This window comes from Anser brachyrhynchus (assembly GCF_964034855.1).
Source record: "Anser brachyrhynchus genome assembly, chromosome: 3".
NCBI lineage: Eukaryota > Metazoa > Chordata > Aves > Anseriformes > Anatidae > Anser > Anser brachyrhynchus.
Window position 1 is genome coordinate 37538206 of NC_137696.1, and position 19589 is coordinate 37557794.

Below are 19589 nucleotides of genomic sequence, written 5' to 3' on the forward strand. Positions count from 1 at the left end.
GCTCCTCTCTTCCCATTAAGGCAGTGTGCACGGGCCGAGCGGCGGTGCTGGAGGAAAACAGGTGACCGAGCCAAGAGACCGAGCCAAGAGAAATCTGCGGCCCCAAATCCCCCCAACTCCCCTCCTCCGGGAGCATGAAGCCCCTCGCTGGGTGACACCGCTGCCCCCGTCCCCAGCTGGGGGTTGCAGCGGGACACAGGGGGGTGGGAGCAGCCCCGTGCCCGCTACTCGTGTTTCTGCGCTTGCAGCCCTTGCTGCGGATCTGGGCGGCAGCCAGCCCGGCTATTTTAAGCCCCATCCTGTGCCTGCGGAGGAGAGGCTGAGCCTCGGAGCCTGCCGGGAGCGTCCTCACAGACCTGTCCTTTTTGCCTGAGGGCTGGTGCACACCTGGACGGGGCTTTGGGCTCCCTCCCCTTCCCGGCACAGACAGGAACCAGAGTGGCTGACACCAGCACGGGCTGGCGAAGCTATTGCAAAATTTTGGGACAGGGAAGCCCCCGGGGTCTGGCCACGCTCCCTGACCGTCACCACAGCACGCAGCACGCGCCTGCCTGCGGCCATCCTGCACCGAGCACGAGGCTCAAGGCTGAGCAAGTGAGGGAAACGGGGTCCAGGTGCCACGAGGGATGAGCTGGGCTGGGGACAACAGGGAAAACCACAGGACCAAGCTCCTCAGGAGATGCCAGGTGGCTCAGGCTTCCCCTCGAGCAGCACCGAGCCCGGCCACGGGAGCCCCCTCCTCTGACATGACCACCACCCACCTTCCGGAGCCCCTCTGCGGGCTGGATGAAGAAGCTCCCAGACCGCGTGTCGATCTGTTTTTTAATAAAAACACCCCCGGCCCTGCCTGTGCTGCGTGTGGGGGGAGGCCCGGGGGCGGGAAGGGGGAGGCGGGGGTGCGGTGCAGCCCCCCCCGGGCAGGCGGCGAGCGGTGAGCTGGTGCTGGCAGCGGAGACGGTGCGAGGACGGCACCCGAGAGGAGGAACACGGGCAGGCGGGGGCTTTCCTCCCCCTCGGCCGGGGCTCACTCCTTCTTGCCGAAGAACTTCTTGAAGACGGACTTGTTCTTGGGGCGGGGGGGGCCGGGGGGCTTCTCCCCCAGCGCGTCCCGCGGGCTCCCCGGCCGCGCCACGAAGGAGTGGCAGCGCGCCCTGGGCACGGCCGCCGCTTGCTCCCCGATGTACAGCGTGACCGAGTAGCTGCTCCCGGCCTCCAGCGGCTCCTGGGGCACGGCCACGGGGGTGATCTTCTGGTAGGTGGCTGCGGGAGGGAGCAGTGAGAGGCTGCCAGCCCCCCCAGAGCCCTCCCCGAGCAGGGCACGGGGTGCTGCAGCCCGCGGCGCAGGGATGGGGGCACCAGCACCACATGGGTGGCTCTGGGGACAGGGGCGCTGGTGCCACCTCCTGGCTGTGACAGCAAAACCAGGAGCTTGCCCAGAGAAGCCTCACACTGGTAGCTGTGGGGCTGAGCACAGCCACCCTGTAGGGCGCTCAGAGATGGCACAAGGCGGGGGAGATGCCTCCTAGTGGGACGGGTGACCCATCCCGTGGCCACCACCACTCCAACGGGACAAACACCGGCGGGCGAAGCACCTCCTGCCCCGATGGGGCTGCTGGACAAGGCTGCCCCAGCCACGTGTGCCCCGACCCCACCGTACCTGAGGTGAAGGAGTAGGACCGCCGCTTGTTGGCCACCAGCCCGCAGTCATCGTCATCTGGGCAGCCGTTGTCCCACAGCCCAGGGGACGTCCTGGGTGACCACTGCTGCTCCCTGGGCCCGGCTGCGTGGCTGACAGCCCCACGGACATCCTCTGAAGCAGAACAGAGACAGGTCAAGGAGGTGTTACAGGGACACAAGCCCAGGTGGATACGCCCTCCACCAGCGGATTGCCTTGACCCCAAGGCAATCCTGCAGACGCCAGCACGGCACTATGACACAAGGCAAGGCCGCCCCAGGACAGCCCTGCATCCTCCCAAACAGCCCAGCCTCGTGCTCTGCCACAGAGCTCGGGCAGGAGCAGAGCAACCCCAAGAGCACCCGCTGGGGCTGCATTTGGGCAGCAAGCAGGGGAGACCCCACGGGGCCCGGAGGCGTGGAGGCGAGGAAGTCACCTGCTGCTGACATGCCATCGGCGGGGCCGTCCTGCGCATCCAGGGGCAGCTGCAGCCGGGCGTTTGAGCGGGGTAGCACCACGATCTCCTGGCTCTTGGCGCTCACGGCCTGATGGTGACCCTGCAGGTGGGAGCTGCCGGGGCCGGGCGCCTTGCCAAAGCTGGAAGATAGCAGAGAGGCACAGCTCGGCTTGCTGCGGGCTGACGGAGCTTGGGCAGAGCCTCAGCGCAAGGGCCACGTGGAAGAAGAGGCTGGTACCCATCCCCTCCGTGTGGGAAAGTGCCTCGTGGCACCCCACCGCCTGCTGTGGGCCACCCGAGGCGGTGAGAGGGTAGCCCCCCCTGGCTACTCACCCCCCGGCAGCGCTGGCACCCTCGACGCACTGCGCGGCCGCCTGGAAGTAATCCACTTCGGGGAAACCTGGGCACAGGGGCAGAGAGGCACGCTGCAGCACGGGGGGGCACACGGGACACCCCAGAGAGCCCGCGGGGTGACCACCCATGGCCACCGGCTGCAGGGGCTGCGCTGGCTCCTGCAAAGCAGCCCGGGATGCACAGCCCGAGCCCCCCGGGGAACGGCGGTGGCAGTGGGGAGATGCTGCTCTGGCAGATCTCCTCGCCTGGAAGGGGCTCCCAGGCCCCACGGGAATGGAAGACAAAGGGCACGGGAAGACCAGAGCCCATTTATAATCTTCCCGAGGCTGGCTTTTTTGCTGCTGAGCCTCGGCTGACGTCAGCCCTGTTATTCCCGATTTCTAACTGTGTGCGCGGTGCGAAAACAAAGCCTCCAAATCCTGCTGGCAGAGAAGCACAGCTCCCGAGGCAGGTCAGGAGCCTGCACAAATCAGAGGCGAGGCCGTGCTTCGGCTCATCCGTCCCACACCCACCTCCAGAGGGGCTGCAACACAGAGGTGCCTGCTCCTCCCTGCCCACACCAGGGGCTGCTCACCTGAGTTTTGCTGCAGCTTGGAGACCCATTCGTTCATCAGGGGCTGTGACGGGGCCCGCAGGAGGTACTCGGAGCCATCCCGCAGCCTGCCAGGGGAAGAAGAGGTCAGCAGCAAGAAAAGCGTGGCTTGTAGGTGAATCCTCATCTCCCGGGGGCCGGGCCGGGGGTACTCACTGCAGCCTGAAGCAGTTGGTCTTTTTGGTGTACTCGGTGTCCGGGGTGCAGACGGCCCCGGCCAGGTTGAGGGGAAGGGCCACCACGGAGCTCTGCAGCACAGGGAAGAGCAAAAACCACGGCAGGGTTTGCAGCTCCCCCTTCCCCAGCCGGCCACAGGGACCCCCCGTACACAGCTCCCCCTCAAGGCACCGTACCTTGAGGCTGTCCCTCCGGTCCTGGTAGAAGCACAGCGTCTGCCTCATCAGCACGGCGTGGAAGAGGCCCCAGGCGCGGCAGCTCGCCTGCGGGACACGAGCAGGGGACAGCAGTGACACAGGGGATGGTGGGTGAAGGGGTTTGGATGAGGTGCAGTGCCCCCTGGCCACCTGCAGCCCTGGGGGGGCTCTGTGCACGCGGCGGGGCCAGCATCCGTGAGATGCTATGGGGTGCCACTATTAGGACCATCGGGGTCCTTCCCGCAGTCCCCGTGCCCCGCAGTTGCCAGGAGGCTGGGGTGCACGGAGGAGGCTGCTCACTGCCCCCCACTCCAGCAGCCCCCATGGCCCCATGGCCCAGCACCCCGGTCCCGAAGGCGACTGACCGTACCTTCCTCCCTCCCGTCTGCAGCACGTGCTTCCTTTCCAGCGTCCCCTCCATCATCTGAAACTCCGTTTTACCAGCAGGAGCCTGCAAGCAGACAGCAGGTGAGGGAAGGAGCCCCAGATCAGCCCCAGGGCACGTGGGCTTTGTCAGACCCCCACCAGCGGGCGACACCAAATGGGACGACTGGGGCTGAATTACATCAGGGTGCCCTTTTTTTTTAGGGTCAAGTGCTGCCTTGCTAAGGCTGAGCACTGGTAGGGGAGCACCGTGCAGCTGGCACTCCCGAATTCAGCCCCTCGCTCTTCCCCACATCCCCAGCTGGAGCGCGTGAGCATCACCTCACCCCTCAGGGTCCCCAGAATCACCTAGGGCACCCCGCTACCCTGCCAACCCCGAGGGAGAGCCCCCAGCCGTGGCACTGACCTGGCTGCCCTCTCTCTCCTCTTCCCGATGCCTCCGCCGATCCCACACACCGGGGCTGTCCGAGGGGGCCGCGGACACCGTCTCCTCCATGCAGGGGGCTGCCCCGTGCCCGTGGGGGCTGCCTCCGTGCCCCTTCCCTCCCGCCGGGCTGTGCAGGATCCGGGCGGCGGTGGGGAGGGTGAACTTGGCCACCAGCACATTGTTGGCCGCTGAGAGGATGAGGGGCCCGCCGGCGGTGTCGGAGCTGGGGGGGCTCCCCGGCGGGTGGCTGGGCGCTCGCCGCTCGCCCGCCCCGTCCCAGATGGCCTGCAGCTCCTCCTCCTCCTCCTCGAACTGCCCGTGGGCAGGGTGGCAAACCTCCCCGGCACCCGGCGCCGGGCTGGGGGGCTGCGGGGACCCCAGCGCCCACTCGAAGATGGAGAGCTGGGTGGGAGCGGCGGGGGAAGCCGGGGACCCCCCGGGCTGGGCGCTGCTGGGTGGGTGCTGAGCATGGGCAACACCGGGGACGGCTCCTGCCCTGACCGGGGTGCCGGTGGGGGATGTCCCCATCTCCAGCCGAGCGGCTTCGCGGTGCCTGGACCTGCAGGCGGCACCGGGGCTGCTGTCCTGGTCCAGGCGGGCGTCCAGCACGTCCTGCTCGTGGCCAAGCTGCTCGTGCAGCACGCTGATGTGGGGCGGCCGGCCCGGCCTCGAGTCCGGGAGGTGTTGGCTGGTGCTGGCGGGGTGCCGCGGGCTCCTGCGCTCCTCCCCGGCGCTGCGGGCGGCCTCCGGGCCCCGCGCCTTGTGCCGGCCGTAGCTGGGGTTGAAGCTCACCTCTTCAAACCACGTTCCTCGCTCGGCTTTGGGGGACACCCCCAGGTCATCGCCGGGCTGCCGGGGACTGTGCCCGCCCGTGTCCTCCTGCCGCCCGGCCTCTCTGGGGGGCTCCCACCACCTCACCCCCCTGCCCTTCCTCTCTTCCTCCTCCTCCTCCGGCGGTGCCGCGTCTCGGAGGCGCCCCAGCACCGCCACATCCTTGGGCAGCTCCAGGCTGAGCACGGAGCCCAGGGAAAGGTGGGGGCACGTGGCCTTCAGCCCCTGGCGAAGCGTGGCTCCGGGGGGATTGCGGCGAGGTTTGGGGTGCCGGGGGGCCGCCCCGCACTCGGCGTCGATGTCCCGCACCAGGGGGTTCTTCACGTAGAGCAGCAGCTCCCCGAGCGGGGGGGCGGGGGTCCCCGCCGCCTTCCTCCAGCCGCACTTGAGAGGCCACGTGTTGCTGGGGCCGTGCCGCTCCTCGGGCGGGGGCTGCAGGGAGCTGGCGCCCATGATCCCCTGCAGCGTCAGCAGCCGTGCCTGCTCGGCCCTCGCCCGCTCCCTCCTCTGCAGGCTGTTGAAGAGGGAGCCGGCGCCGGCCTTGGGCAGGGTGTGGGAGGCGGCCGGCGTGCCGGAGCTGGGTGCCGGCGGGCGGCAGGACGCGGCAGGCGCCCGCTTTGCTGGCTGCGGCGTGCCGGCGCTTTTCCTGGCCTTTTCCCCGTAGCTCTCCTCCAGCAGCACCTGCGGGCACAGAGGGGCGGGGAGGGGTGACCCCCGGCTCCTGAAAACGCTTCGCCCAGCACCCCAAGGGCTGTGCTCTTCCCCGTCCCCAGCCCTCGAAACGGGCCCTGCCTGGAGGAGCTGGATGAGCACCTCCTGTCCCTTGGGGCTGCCCCCCAGCGCGGGTCCGGAGCAGGCGGGTCCACACCATGCAGCCACTCCGCCCCGCATGCGGCCTCCTCCCCGGGCTGTTACCTCTTCCACCGGCTGGCGAGGCGGCTTTCTCTTTCGCTTTAAACTACCCCAAGTGTTTCCTACAAGCCCCTGGCAACGCTTCCAAAAGTTTTTACAGCCTGAGGGTTTAGTGGCAGGGAGCTGAGCAGGGGGAGAGAGAGACAGAGAGGGGTGTTGAGTGCGCGGGGGTGAGGAGCTGCAGCCAGGGAAGTGCAGGAAAGGGGTGGCACAAGCTGGTCCTTAGCCCTCGGGAGTCGCTTGACATCCAGCAGAGACTTGTGCAGGCCAGGCAGCTCGCCTGGGGACAGCCCGGCTGGGTGCCACCACGGAGGACACCCAGGAGCCCTACAAGCCCCCCGCCCAGCCCCACATACCGTCCGCGGTGCCTCCTCTATCTGCACCTTCTTCTTCTCGCCCTTCTTGCCGATGCTCAGGATCAGGTTGACCGTGCCCCCCAGCCCGCCGGGGCCCCGCGGCGGCAGCAGCAGCATGGAGGTCTCGGAGGGATCCCAGGCCAGAGCCTGTTCGGGGGTTCCTGAGATGCTGGGGTCCCCCCAGCCCCGCTCCCCTCCCGACGGGGTGTCTGAGAGAGGTGATGTTGGAGGGGAGACCGCCGCTCCCGCCGGCACCCGCAGCTCTGGTCCTTGTGCGGGCACGGGGGGGGAGCAGGGAGTGCACCTCGCTGGGCTGAGGATGCTCTCCTGAGCACATGGGGCACGCTGCTCCTGGGGAATGAGACAGGAGGGGAGGTGAAGGACGGGCTGCACTTCGTCAGGACAGTCCTCCTTTCGTCCTGCCTGAGTGTCCCAGGGGTGTCACCACACAGGCGTGGCACGTCCCCCGTCTACTCGTGCGCCGCCTGCTCCATCAGCGCTCTCAGCGCAGCTGAGTGCTCACCTGGCTGGCAGGGGATGCTCTCAAGGGGCTCTCGGGGTCCCTCCTCTCCTCCTGCTTGCTCCCGGCATCCCGCTGGTGCCTCTGCGCTCGCCAGCGCACCAGCACCCAGCCCAGCATGCTCTGCAGCTCCTCCAGGCGCTCCTGGATCTGGAGGGATGGAGATGCTGGGTGGCCCGCCAGGACCCCGGGCCCCAGGGCCCCCTACCGCTCGCCAGGCTCCGTGCCCACCACCCGCTCTATCCTCCAGGGACTGTCCCTGCAGGATTCCCGTGGGATGCCGAGGGTGGCTCCCCCGTCCTGGCTCTCCGCCGCTTACCGTGGCGCTCAGGTAGTGCTCCTCTGACACCAGCTGCTGCCCCGCCGCCGCCAGCTCCTCAAACTCCTTCAGCTTGCCCTCGATCTTCTTTTCCAGCTCCTCACACTGAGTCTCCAGGAAGCCGTGGCTGCTCGGGCTTTCGGAGAAGATCTGAGCCCGCGTGTCTTCCGTCCAGGAGCTGAGGGCACACGAAGGACGGGCTCAGGGACAACCCAGGGAAGCCATTCCCAACCTGCCCTCATCTCCCACAGGATGTGGCTCCTCGGGGATGCCAAGATGCCCTTTGGCCCTGACGGCTGTGCAGGGCCTGAGGTCCCCCCCGACATCCATCCCTGTGCTGGCACCATCTTTGGGATGTCTTGGTGATGGGGTGGCTTCAAGCAAGGCCTTGCAGCCCTCAGGGGCTGGCCTGAGCAGGCTGCTGTGTGCGTGCAGACCGGGCACAGCCCCTCATTTCAGGCTCCAGCTGCTCCCAGCTCCAGCACTGCCCACGTAACGTGTGAGCATCCCCAGCTCCGGGAACGCCACGCTCCCAGCAGCTCCCCCGCCGCAGAGACAACCCCGTCGGCTCATCACCACTTACATCATGGCCAGGTAATCCCTGAAGAAGTGCCGCAGCCGGCCGGCCTGCTGCACGTGGGCACGGGTCTGCCGCAGCAGCTCCCGCAGCCCTGCCCACGCCTGCAGCGTGTCCTGCACCTCCTGGCCGACGGGGCACAGGCGAGCAGGGCAGAGCTCTTGCAAGCGGGCAGCTGCCCGCTCCAGCTCCTCCAGCTGCCCCTGCAGGGTCTCCGATACCGCACGCTGAAGACCAGAAGGGTAAAAAAAAAAAAAAAAAGGCTCAGGATGCTGAGGGTGACATGGCGAGGCAGAGTTTTCTCCGTGCGGTTTCCCCACCCGCCTGCTCTGCCCGCCTGAGTCACCAGCCCGCCGGCGGAAAGATGAGCGAGGTGCTGGCAGCCGGGCGCTGGCACACGGGAGCTGACGCAAGCTCTTCTCCCCTTCCCTGGCCCGGGCTGGAAAATTCCAGCCCAGACGCCGCAGCGCGCCAAGGCTTACGACACCTGGGCCCCCGGGGGCCAGCGCCTCCCCGGGATGGCCCCATCCTGCCCGGACACCTCCCCGCCACGTGCCCGGCCGGCCGCGGGGCTCCCCGGGGCTCACCTCCATCTCCTGCTGCCGGCTCTGCAAGCCCTGCAGCCCCGGGAGGTCCTTCTCGCTCTTCACCGTGGTGAAGCCGCTCTCCGCTTGGGCGGTGTCGCGAGCCAGGGCCTCGGCGCTGCACCGAAGGGCCTCCAGGCGCGGGGACACCTCTGCCACCTGGGCGGGAGGGAGGGCGGGCAGAGATGAGCCCCGCCGTGGGACCCCTCCCAGCCAAGCGGCACGTGCAGCTGTGTGTGGGCCACCCGGGTTGCGTCCCTGAAGCCCCGTGTCCCCGTCCCCTACCAGGCGCTCCAGGCTCTCCGTCTCCGCCGCCACCTCCATGACTCGCTCCCGCTCCTTCACCGCGTCGTTCAGCATCTCCACGGCCTCCTGCAGCTCTCCCAAGGGGCTGCTCACCTCCTTGCTGTCCTCAGCCTGGGCCGAGAGCAGGGGAAAAGCCCCCTGCGAGCCACAATGCCCGCTCCCTGGCTGAAGCCAACAGAGACATCGGGCGTGAGAGAGATGCGGAGCAACCCCCAAAGCATCCAGGATGGAGAGGGGCAGCCCCCCTGCAAGCCTCAGACCAACCCTTGGGCCGGCCCCAGCTGCTGGGCAATCCCAAAGGGCTCCCATCCCCGCTGCTCACCTCCCCAGATCCCTGCCGGCTCCGCGCCTCCTCCTCTTGCAGGTTCTGCAGGAACTCGGACAGCACCAGGGAGTCGCGCAGGTCGGCGGCTCGGCGCCGCAGGGCTGCCTGCACCTGTGCCAACCTACGGGGACAGGCGTCCGTCAGGGACACCGGGGCCCCCTGCACCTCCTTGGGTGGAACATCCTCCTCCCTGTGTACCCAGGGACCGGAGAGGAGGCAGCCTCCCCTGCTACTCACTTCTCCTCCACCATCTCCACCTTCCTCTGCATCTTCCTCGCTCCCTCGTGCTCTGCGGGCGTCTCGCCCGCCGCCTCCTCCCGCAGCGCCTGGAGCTTGATGCCGCACAGCAGGAGCTGCCTCTCCAGCTGGCCCGTCCCCTCCAGGTCCCTGCGCAGCTCCGCGGGGCTCCTCATGGCGGCTGGCTCCGAGAGCGACCCGGCCACGGCTTGCAGCCACCGCTCGGCGCGGTCCAGCTCCCCCACCAGCCTCAGTGCCTGCGGGGACAGCGGGGAGGTGGGACCGGCCCCATCGCCCCGGCTTCCAGCCAGCCAGGGTTGCAGGAGCCAGGCTGGTGGCCAGACATCGGGTGGCCGCGGCACTGCTGGAGCAACGTGCGGGTGATGCCGGTCACTCACCTTATCGATTTCCCGCAGCACGGCGCCGTTCTCCTGGTGCTTCCTCTGCAGGTCCTCCCACAGCTCGCCCAGCTCCCGCAGCATGGCGTCCACCTGGGGGCTCCCCGCGCCCGCCGCCTCCTGCCCCTCCTGGAGGCAGGGACAACGCTCAGGATGGGTCCTGCCCCGTGTCCCCACGCTGGAGGGGGCTCACCAGGGGCACAGCCATGCTGGACCCTGCCCTTCCCAGCTCTCTGCGTCCCCCACGGGAGCTGGGTGGCTGCCATGAGCCACGCTCTCCTTGAGCGGGGATGCAGCCTGCTGAGGAGCACGGGGACACGTGCACCCACAATTAATGGGGAGTGGGAAAGGGAGACCCCACTACGGATGGTCTGGAAGCGAAGGGGCAGGGGGACACGCCTGGGCTCTCGGGGAGACGTTACCGTGCTTGCCACCTGGCAGACATCCTGCGCCTGGGCCTCGGGGGGCCGCGTGCCCCTCTCAGCCTCCACCTCTCCAGGACCCCTCCTCCTCCTGTGGAGAGGGGGACGGTCAGCCACAGGGACCCCCACTCCGTCCCACTCCCGAGAGCCACCTCCGCGAGCCCATACCTCCTGCTGTCTCCTCCCGCTGCCGGAGAGCTGGGGCTGCTCTCCTCGCCTCGCACGTGCTCCGCCGTCCTCCTCGACACGTCCTTCTGCACCTGCAGCACCAAGGCTCCCATGTCTCCTCCGCCCGGCCCCAAACGTGCTTTGCTTTGCCGTGGGCCGGTCACGGGGCTCGTTGCTGCGGCTCGCTGTATCTGAGCCACGGCAGAGCGCCGGGCTTGGGCTTTGGCCAACGACCAGATTCCCACAAGCTTGGCCGGCTTCCTACCACGGAGGCCCTGGAGAGGCCGGGGGGAGGCAGGGCTGAGCTGCCGTGCTCACCATGCTGCTGCCGGGATCTCTCTTCTGCTTGTCTCCTGCGTCCTTCCCCACCGGCTCCCGCCTGCTGCCATCTCTGTGGGGCTCAGTGTTTGCAGCCACAGCTTCTCCCCCTGGGAAACCACTTCCCAGAGCCAGTGCTGGAGCCTTCTCGGTCCTGGAAAGGGGCAGGGAGTGAAGGGAGGTGCGGGAGGGGCAGAGGATGGAGAAAAGAGAGCCCCTAAGTGGAGAGAGCCCCTAAAGCTCACTTTTTGTGGTCCAGATCACCCCCTGTTTTCCAGAGGAGATCAAGGCATGGAAAAAGGAGGGAACCCTCTAAGGTCACGGCACCATGAACCTGACCAAGGAGCCCAGACCCCGGGGCTAAGCTGCAAACCCAAACCCCTTCTTTCCACAGCCAGATGCAGCCACCACCAGCTGCTCCAGGCCTCAGGGGAGCAGGGCTAGGGGCTGCCCTACCTCAGCGCCTGCTGGAGCTGGGCCCAGCTCTCCTTCACGTCTCGGTGCTTGGGGGTGACTCGGGCTGCCAGGCTGGGCTGCAGGCTGAGGAGCTGCGACACGGTCACGTCCAGCATCTGCAGGACAGGGGAGCGGTGGCAGGGCCGGCAGGGGACGAGCTGCACACGGTGGATGTGGGGTGCACACCGAGCCCCCAGCCCCACTGGTGCCAGCGCTGGCCCCATGAGGCACGCAAGCCCCCCAGTCCCCCAGGATGCTCCCAGGGCTCAGAGGACGAGGCCGACACCCGCACTTACCATCACCTGGCTGGCTATGTCCCTGACATCCCGATCCCGGCTTGCCTCGGCCTCCCCTTGCTTCCCCACACCGCAGACGCTCCTCCACTGTAAGAAGAAGCCGCAGTCAGTGCGGGGAGGGGGACAAGACCCTGCCGTCAGCTCTGGCGTGTGCATGTCCCTCCAGCCAAGCTACATTTGCCGCTCTGTGTCTCCCCACCCCACGCTGGGCTCTGCCCCCCAGCTCTCACACCCTGAGGACGCTCCATCCGCGGCAGCCTCCACGCAGGGGACGAGAGCGGGGTGCTCCCCCCCACAATAATGCTCTGCACGGGGCTGTGCGAGGCTGGTACCTTGGCGTGGATGGCACCCAGCAGGGCATCCGCTTGCTGGAGGAAGGCAGCGACCTCCAGGGCCAGCTGCAGAGCCTCGTGATGCTCCTTCAGGGTGCCCTGCAGCCGCAGCCACCTGTGCAGAGGGAATTGCAGAGGTGAAGGGCGGCTCGTATCGCAGCGCTGCCCTATGCCAGCTGCAGGCCCCTGCTTCATCGCCCCGCTGCCTCCGCTCACATTTTGTTGAGGTGCTTGCGCCGGGCAGAGACGCTCCTGCTCTCGCTTTTGCCTTGTTTCTCCAGCTTCTGAGCCAGGCTGTTGAGCTCCTCGTGCAGGCTCTGGAAGTGCTGCTCCTCCTGAGCCGAGCAGAGGCAGAAATCAGCACCCACCGTCCATCCCTCCGCCCGCGCTCTCCGAGACCTCGCACCTGAGCCGTGCCCCAGCTTTGGGGGCACTTGTTGGGTTTCGGAGAGCAGCTTGGGTGGGCAAGGGCCAGCCTGCCACATCCCAAGCCGTAAGAGGGAGGGGATGGAGGCCGAGCTCCCCCCACCTGCTTCAAGTCGAGGATGCGGCGGGTGAGCTGGATCTTGTCCGGGCTTTCCTGCAGGAGGGCCGCCAGGCAGGGCTTCTCCTCCTGGGACAGGGGGAGGCTGTGAGCAAGGGGGGGGACGTGGCAGCCCGCCCCCGGGGCACGCTGCCTGCCGCCCGCTGCCCGCACCTTGTGGCGGATCCAGGCCTCGAGCCGCTCCGCCTTCCTGCTGAAGTCCTGCAGGCTGCGCAGCCCGCCCAGGGCCCGGCTCTGGCTGGCGGCCGTCTGCTTCAGGAGCTGCCACTGCTCCCGCAGGGCCTGCAGCTGCCTCCGCACCGCCTCGGCGCCGGGGCTCGGCCTGCACGTCAGCTGCTCGCCCATCTGCGGGGCGAGGGACCCCATCGGTCACGGGGGGCTCGCAAAGAGCCCGGGGGGGCTCCACGGGGTGAGCGCCGCAGCCCGGCCTCACCTGGCTGAGCTTGATCAGGGTGTTCTCGAAGTCCTTCATCTCCCTCTGCAGGGTCTGGGCCACCTGCTCCCAGCCCTGCAGGTCGCAGCCGTCCTTCAGGTCCCGCAGCTTGCCTCGCACCCAGCCCTCCGCCTGCGGTGTGGGAAGAGCCGTGTGGACGGACGCCTCCGCCAGACCCCACCGAGGACGTGGCATTGAGAGGCTGGGGGGCTGCCCAAACCCCCCCGGGCACCATGGGGCTGGTGAAGGAGCCGGCGGTGACGGGAAGGCGAGCAGCATCTCCCTTCTCTCCTCCCTGCCCCAACCCCTCTCTGCCGCCCTGTTCCCATGCTGCGGGCGAGGGAAAGCAGGAGGAGGAGGAAGAGGAGGAGGAGGAGGACCGGGGGCGGGAGGCGAGCGTGCACGTGGGGAGGAAGCGGGGCCCCGGTGCGGGCTGACCCCCTCTCCCCGGGGCTGACAGCCAGGCGGAGGCGGCCAAAGATGATCTCACGCCGCAACAATGGCTCCGCTCGAGGCCGGCCGCGCAGCCCTCCCTGCGGCGCACCCCACCCGCAGCCCGCGCGGAAGGCGGCCGGACCCGGCCCTGTTCCCCCTGCGCCCCCCGGGCGGGCTCACCTGCAGCATCTCCCGGTTGAACTGTGCGAGCAGGGGGCTCGGGTCGAGGAGGGTGGGTGCTCCCGCGACACTTCGCCCAACGCTTCTCGGGGCCGCCGGCTCCTTGCTCCTGGGGCTCTCTTTGTGGGGTGCCAGCTGGGGGGGGCAGAGGCGGGGAGGTCAGCGTGTCACCCCGGGGAGCCCTCCCTGCTGTCCCCAGGGGAGAGCGAGTTTTGGAGGCCCAACTAAACTACGCCAGCCTGCCCCGTCCCTCATCCTGTTGCTTTGCTGACATATTTGGAGCGCGCTCACCCCATCCCCAGGCGCAGCCTGCAGGGGGCTGGCCAGGCCGCCCCTCAGCCCCGGGTCGCTCCCAGCACCCCGGCTTGTCCCTGTGCCATCTGGGGGTTTCAAGGAGTGTACATGCCCACGGTGTTCGCTCGGTGTCACCCTCGGGGTGCTCCTGGGTCACCCAGTGGGGGACAGAAGGGCGCAGAGCGACCCAGGGAGACCCCCAGCCCAAGCGAGCGGTGGCGGCGGGGGGAGAAGCGCGGCATCGCCCCCGGGGCTCGGCCTCGCGGGCGGGCGGCGCTGACGAAATGCTCTGTCAGGGCTCCAGCTCTGCCGGGGGCGACGGCGAAGGTCAGCCAGCACAAGGAGCTGGCCCCCCTCCAAGCGCAGCCCTGGGCCCAGCTGCACGGAGCCCGGGGGGAGCGCGGCCTCTCCCAGGCGCTCGTTCCCAGCACGGGGCCCTGCTGCCCCCGGGGACCAAGCTTCCCCCTGGCCCCAAATCCGGGCACCGCAGGGGCTGCTTTCGAAGCTGGGGCCACCCCAAGCTGGAGCTGAGCTCGTTGTGCCCCAGCTCGAGGCAGGAGCAGCCCCCGGGCACCAGCTCAGCCCTGCTGGAGAAACCTCCCCCAGGCCGAGCCCTGAGCCCAGCCAGGGGTGCAGAGCCCCCAGTCGCCTCCGGGCAGGCTCCTGGCACGGGGCAGCAGTCCTGGGGGGGGCTCGGCGCACCCACGCATGCCAGGGTGTTACCTCCTGGGTGCAGAGCTGCAGGATTCGGGCGAGCTTCAGGCTCTCTAACCACTCTGGCATGCGCTGCCCCGCTGATGACATGGGAGTCGCTTTTCAAAGCCTCTCTGCCTAACCACAAGAACTAGAGAAATCTTTTTTTTTTTTCTCCTCTTTTTTTTTCCTGCTTTTTTAAATAGCAACACAGATTCTCAGGCCCTCCTGCGACTCCGTCATCCTCAGCCTCTTGACACAGCCAGTGCTGGAAGAGCCCGTAACCCAGCGCCCTGCAAGCCCTAAACCCCAGCCCCTGTGCCCCCTGGCGATAGATGCACCCCGTTTTCGGCAGATGCCCGCATGCACCTCTGGGCTCCGTGCTCCTCGGCAGCAACCCCCAGCCCCATTTGCCCATCCCCAACCCCTTGGACACCCCTTCCCAGCAGCGTGCGCAGGGACGTACCGCCTCGAAGGGGGAACCTCTGTCCACCGGGGAGCAGAAACCGCCGGCCTGGGGGCTCCCAGCCTCCTGCTTGTCGTCCTCCACGTCCACATCCTTCCTGAGATAGACCTAGAGGCGGGGAAGGCGCAGCCCCGTCAGCCTGGCAGCAGCTGAGCGGCCACAGGAGGTGGGTGCCAGCGGCAGAGAGCCTGGCAGCGCTCCTGCACACCCCCCTGCAGCAGCCACAGCCCCTGCTTGCAGGCGAGAGCTTCCAAAGCTGCTTTGCTTGGTGCTGTCTTCATTTTAGCTTCCACACGCATGCATTTTTTTTTCCTTTTTTCCTCTTGATTCGACTCCAAAACCAGCAAAAAACCCATCCACCGGCTGCTGGCAGTCCAAGCCCGCTCTCACGGTGGGCAGGCTTGGCGTCCCCAGCCTCCTCCGCTGCTACAGGGCAGAGGAAAATGTGAGCCCCGTGGGCTGCCGGCACCTGAAGCCGGCGGGGCCGGGAGGCAAGAGTTAAGAGGGTGGCTGACTCACAGGGAAGGGCTCCCGCGGGATGGAGGGGCCGGGGTGTGAGCAGGAGAGGCAGGAGGAAGGCAGGCCAGGCACGGCGAGGAGGCCCGGGATGAACTCCGCATTACCTTAGCCTCCACGCGGCCCGAGCCCAGGGCAAGAAGTGCGTGGGATCGCTTGGACCGTGCTCAAGGGCAGTCCCTCTGACCCCCTACGCCCATCAGATGCCATTCAGGACCCCACGAAGCCCCTCTGGTAGGCAGCGGTGTCCCAGGCTGGCTGCAGCCCGCGAGCCCCCCGCACCCAGCCGCGGGAGCCGTGCCCGCAGGTGACGGGGGAGCTTTATTTAGGGCCCCGTCCCGCGCCCCGCCGGCGGCAGGAAAACAGTGCTGGCGGCACAGGGATGACTTCATCCTTCCCGCACTGGGGCCGGTCCCTCTGGCCGGAGCTGGGTCCTCGCTCGGGCGGAACAAACCCTTCCTCTCGCTGCCCTTGGAGGCTGAAGGCTGCCGAGAGGGAGCGGTGCCTCCCACGCGAAGCAGAGGTGCAAAGGCTCACGCTCCTGGCCTCACACACGTGTGCGAACACACACACACACGTCTTCTTGGCTGGTGGCTAGGGATCAGAGGAAAAACTTCTTCCTCGGTGCCCACGAGGTCACGGCCGCCGGCAGGAACACAGCCTTCACAGCCACACGTGGAACGAGCGCAGCGGCCTCAGCTGCCTCCTCTGAGGAGGTTTCTGCCCCTCGCTAAAAGCAAAACTAACACGGCACACACGCTCGCCGCGGTCCCTTAGAAGGGTAGGTGCCAATGACTTCACGCGAGCAAAAGGAGCGGTGCCAGAACCCTTCCAGGCTGCGGCTGCATTGTGCTCGTCCCGTCGGAGGTCCCGGCCTCCCGCAGGGCTGGGAGCTCGCAGCAGAGCCGAGGCCGGGGCTGGGCTGGTGGGGGCCGCGGGGCAGGCTTGGGAGAGCCCCGGCAAGCTGCCGTGCCTGCCCTCCAGCCTCCCGGGGGACAGCTCTCCCTGCCCTCCTCCGGCTGCCACCCCGCGCCGCACACCGCTTGCCCGGTGCCCTGGCTCTCTCCCTGCCTCCCTGAGCTCCATCTTGCAGCCTCCCTCCCAGCTCCACCCCCCCCCACGCCGTGCAGACAGCGAGGGCCGATCCTGGCACCGTCCTGCACCCCAAACAGCACCTCCGGGGTGAGCGCAGGGCCCTGCCTTGTACAAACGAGGGGAGCCCTCACGCTGATGCCCCTCGGGCTGCGCAGGCTCATGCCATGAGGAGCTGCCTGCGTGCTGAAGGGCCCGGCGGCTCTTGCGAGGCTGCGCCTGGCCTTTATTGGCAATGAAGAAGAGGGTTTTGGCAGCCGGCTGCACGGCTCTCCCCGGCGCTACCCCGCTGCGAAACCAGCTGCTGCGGGTCGGGGTTAAAGCACAAGGAGATCCTGGCGGGGTCTCCGAGCCGCCCCGCTCCCCATCCCTGCCGCACAGGGGGTCTCTCGGGGCGTCCGCCGGTGCCGAAACGCGGAGGGCAGGCTGCCAGGGCTCCCGGGTCCTGCTCCCGGCCGTGGCGGGGGCCGGGCGGGCAGGAGCCTTGTCCTGGCTCTGCCTCACCGCGCGGCCCTTCGTGAGTCACTTCCCTTCTCCCAGCCTCGGTTTCCCCTCTGGTAAAAGAGCGGGGGGCGAGTTCCCAGCTCCCAGCACGCAACCGCGCAAACCGAAAGCATCCGAAGGGCTGAGCCCCCCAGGGCTCGGACCGTGGGGCCGAGCTTTCCCACCCCACGTTCGCCCCGGGCTGGCCCGTCCCCAGCTCGCCCTCAAGCACCCCGCAGCCCTCCCGCCGCAGGAGCTGATCCAGGAGCCGGCCCCGAAGCGGGACGGGGAGCGGGGTGCGAGGGGAGCGCTTACCTTGAACTGAGCCTTCCCCGTCCTGCTGTTGTTGTTGTTGTGGTTCCTCTCCCCGCCAGCCCGGCCGGGGTCCCCGGACCCCCCCGCATCCCCGGAGCCGGCCTCCCCGTGCCAGTTGGAGAGCGTGATCTTCTTGATGGAGCGCGCCAGGGAGCCCCGGCTCAGCCTCTCCTCCTCGCCGCCTTCCTCCCCGCGGCGGGGCTGGCCGGGGGGCCCGGCGGGACCCCCCCTGGCCTGGGCCAGGTAGAGGGAGATGCGCTGGTTGAGGTCTCTCCGGAGGCCCCGGTGGTTGTCCAGCGCCGAGGCGAGGGCGATGCCGGGGCAGGCGTCGGCTGCGAAATCGGCGGCGCACTTGGGCAGGGAGAGCTTGGTGCTGATGGTGAAGGGCTGCACCTTCCTCGCCGTGCTGCCCGACATCCTCCCGCTCCGGCCGGGGCTCCGGGACGGGGAGGAGGCCCGGGGGAGCCGGGGGGGGCCCCGGGGATCCGGCTCGGGCTGCTCGGGGCGAAGCGGCGCCTCTGCTCCCCCGCTGCCGGAGCCCGCCCCGGAGCGGGCGCGGCGGTGCCGGGGCCGCCCCTCGCCGGGGGGGCGCTCAGCGGGGCGGCCCCGCGGCCGCCGGGGGGGGCTCCGGGGACCCGGCTCCCATGGCCCGCGGCTCGGGAGGCTTCGCCGGCCCCTCCGCCCCCGCCGGGGCGCGTCCCTTCCCTTCCCCTCCCCTCCCCGGTGCCGGTGCCGGTCCCTCCTCCGGCGGCGGGCAGCGCAGGGGAGGCGGGGAGGCGGCGCCGCGCCCGGCCCCCCCTCCGCCGGGCCGGCTCAGCCGTCCACCTTCTTGTGCAGGTTGAGGATGCAGAGCAGGCAGGTGAGCAGGGCCTGGCGGCTCTCCCCGGAGCGCAGCCGGCGGCCCAGGCGGCGGAGAGGCGGCAGGAGGCGCTTGCGGGCCAGCAGCAGCAGGCGGCCGAGCAGGGCGCGCAGCAGCGGGGCGGCGAGCGGTGGGGCGGGCATGCTGCCCCCCCCCTGCGGCACGGGGAGCCCTCGGCACCGGCACCGGCACCGGGAGCCGCCGCCCCGGGGAGATGCTGCGCTCCGGGGCAGCTCGGAGCGGGGTCACCTCGGAGCGGGGTCACCTCGGAGCGGGGTCACCTCGGCTCCCCGATGCTCTTCACCGTCCTGGGGAGCTTTCCGCCCTCGTGCCCCCGCTCTGCCTCTTTTCCAAGAGGAGCCCGTCCCGCTCAGCGCCCCCCGCGCGGACCCGCCGCCGGCCCGAATGGCAGGGATGCCTTCGCTGCGGGGGATAACGACGGTATATATAAAAAAAAAAAGACACCCAAAAAGCCCCCGCAGCCGGCCGCCCATTTAAATGCCCCCTCCTCCCTGTAAGCGATACTGCCCCGACCCCATCTGTCGGGGTGGCGGTGGCGGGGAGGGAGGGACAACATCTGCCCACCGCAGCAACGTGGGCTGTGGGGCAGGGTCCTGTTTCACACCCGAGCTGGCAGCCGGCCCCAAAATACGCCTCTGTCATCCTCCGCCAGCTGCCACCCCGCTCCCCAAGGGACAGGAGCGCCCGGGCAGGGGATGCCACGAGGCACCGAGCACCAAGCAGACGGGCGTTTGGGGCACGCGGGGCGCTCCCCGGGGAAGAGAGGCTTGCTGGTGGTGCCGGACAGGCCAGCGGGCTGGGGGAGGCACGCTCGGTGGGATGAGGGCGCAGGCAGGAAGGTGCGTGCCGCAGGTCCGTGCCCTTCCGCTTCCCGCCTGTGTCTAACCCTTGTTTTGTTCCCGGTGGCTGTCTGGCTTCATTTCCTCCCCTTGTTGTTCCTTTCAAAAGCCCAGCCTGCAAGCCCCTGCTCTTGGCTCCCGGTCAAGCAGAATTTAGGAGAAGGGGGAGACGCGAGGGCCTGAACGCTACCGCTGTCCCCACGTCCCAGCCTGTGCCCAGAGAGCCCCATCAGGGCGACGCAGGCTGGGTAACCTTTCCCAGCCCCGCAGATTCCTCCTGGGGAGCCGGGGACGGATGAGGGAAGAGGGCTGGCCGTGCCTCAGCGCAGAGATGCCACGTGCCTGAATCAGAAGCAGCTCCGGGCCCGGGAGCCGCATGGACCGGGGCTGACGTCAGCCCCCGGGACCGGCCTCCCCCGGCCTCCGCTGCGGTCGGAGGGCTCCTGTGCCAGCAGCAAGAGGAGCCCTGGTGAAGGACACGGGACCTGAAGCTTTGCTGCAGCTGCAACGGGGTTTGTGTGTCCCCGGGAGGGAGCCCGTCCCCGTTTTTCACCGGGGAAGCGGAGGGCGCAGCGCGTGGCCTGGTGGTGAGGCTCCTGGGGCTGCTGTTACGTGGCTGACCCCAGCTGAGCCCTTTCCTCTCTCCGTGCCTTGATCTCCCCAGCAGGTACGTGGTGAGGGGAGAGAGCAGAGATCTTACTCCCTGGGGAGCTTTACCCATCCCTGGGGAAAGCCCGAGACATCGAGCCGGTGGGGACGGGGAGCCTCCCATTGGCGGTGCCCACAGGGGCGATCCCTG

General features: G+C 68.8%; 1 protein-coding gene across 1 annotated transcript; it reads right to left on the bottom strand.

Moving 5' to 3' along the window:
- Positions 1-806: 806 nt before the first annotated feature.
- Positions 807-17752, bottom strand: LOC308192530 (uncharacterized protein). The gene is made up of 31 exons (XM_080586173.1): positions 17072-17752; positions 14666-14773; positions 13213-13347; positions 12598-12729; positions 12318-12509; positions 12150-12233; positions 11837-11955; positions 11621-11735; positions 11289-11375; positions 10993-11108; positions 10537-10690; positions 10219-10310; positions 10051-10141; positions 9629-9757; positions 9231-9487; positions 8991-9114; positions 8648-8833; positions 8366-8521; positions 7785-8005; positions 7202-7379; positions 6886-7032; positions 6363-6713; positions 4243-5775; positions 3823-3903; positions 3432-3518; positions 3235-3326; positions 3061-3146; positions 2466-2532; positions 2112-2272; positions 1658-1810; positions 807-1260 (listed from the first exon to the last, which is right to left on the bottom strand). The coding sequence occupies exons 1-31, from the start codon at positions 17486-17488 to the stop codon at positions 1025-1027; spliced, it is 6087 nt and encodes a 2028-aa protein (XP_080442299.1). The 5' UTR covers positions 17489-17752; the 3' UTR covers positions 807-1024.
- Positions 17753-19589: the final 1837 nt, after the last annotated feature.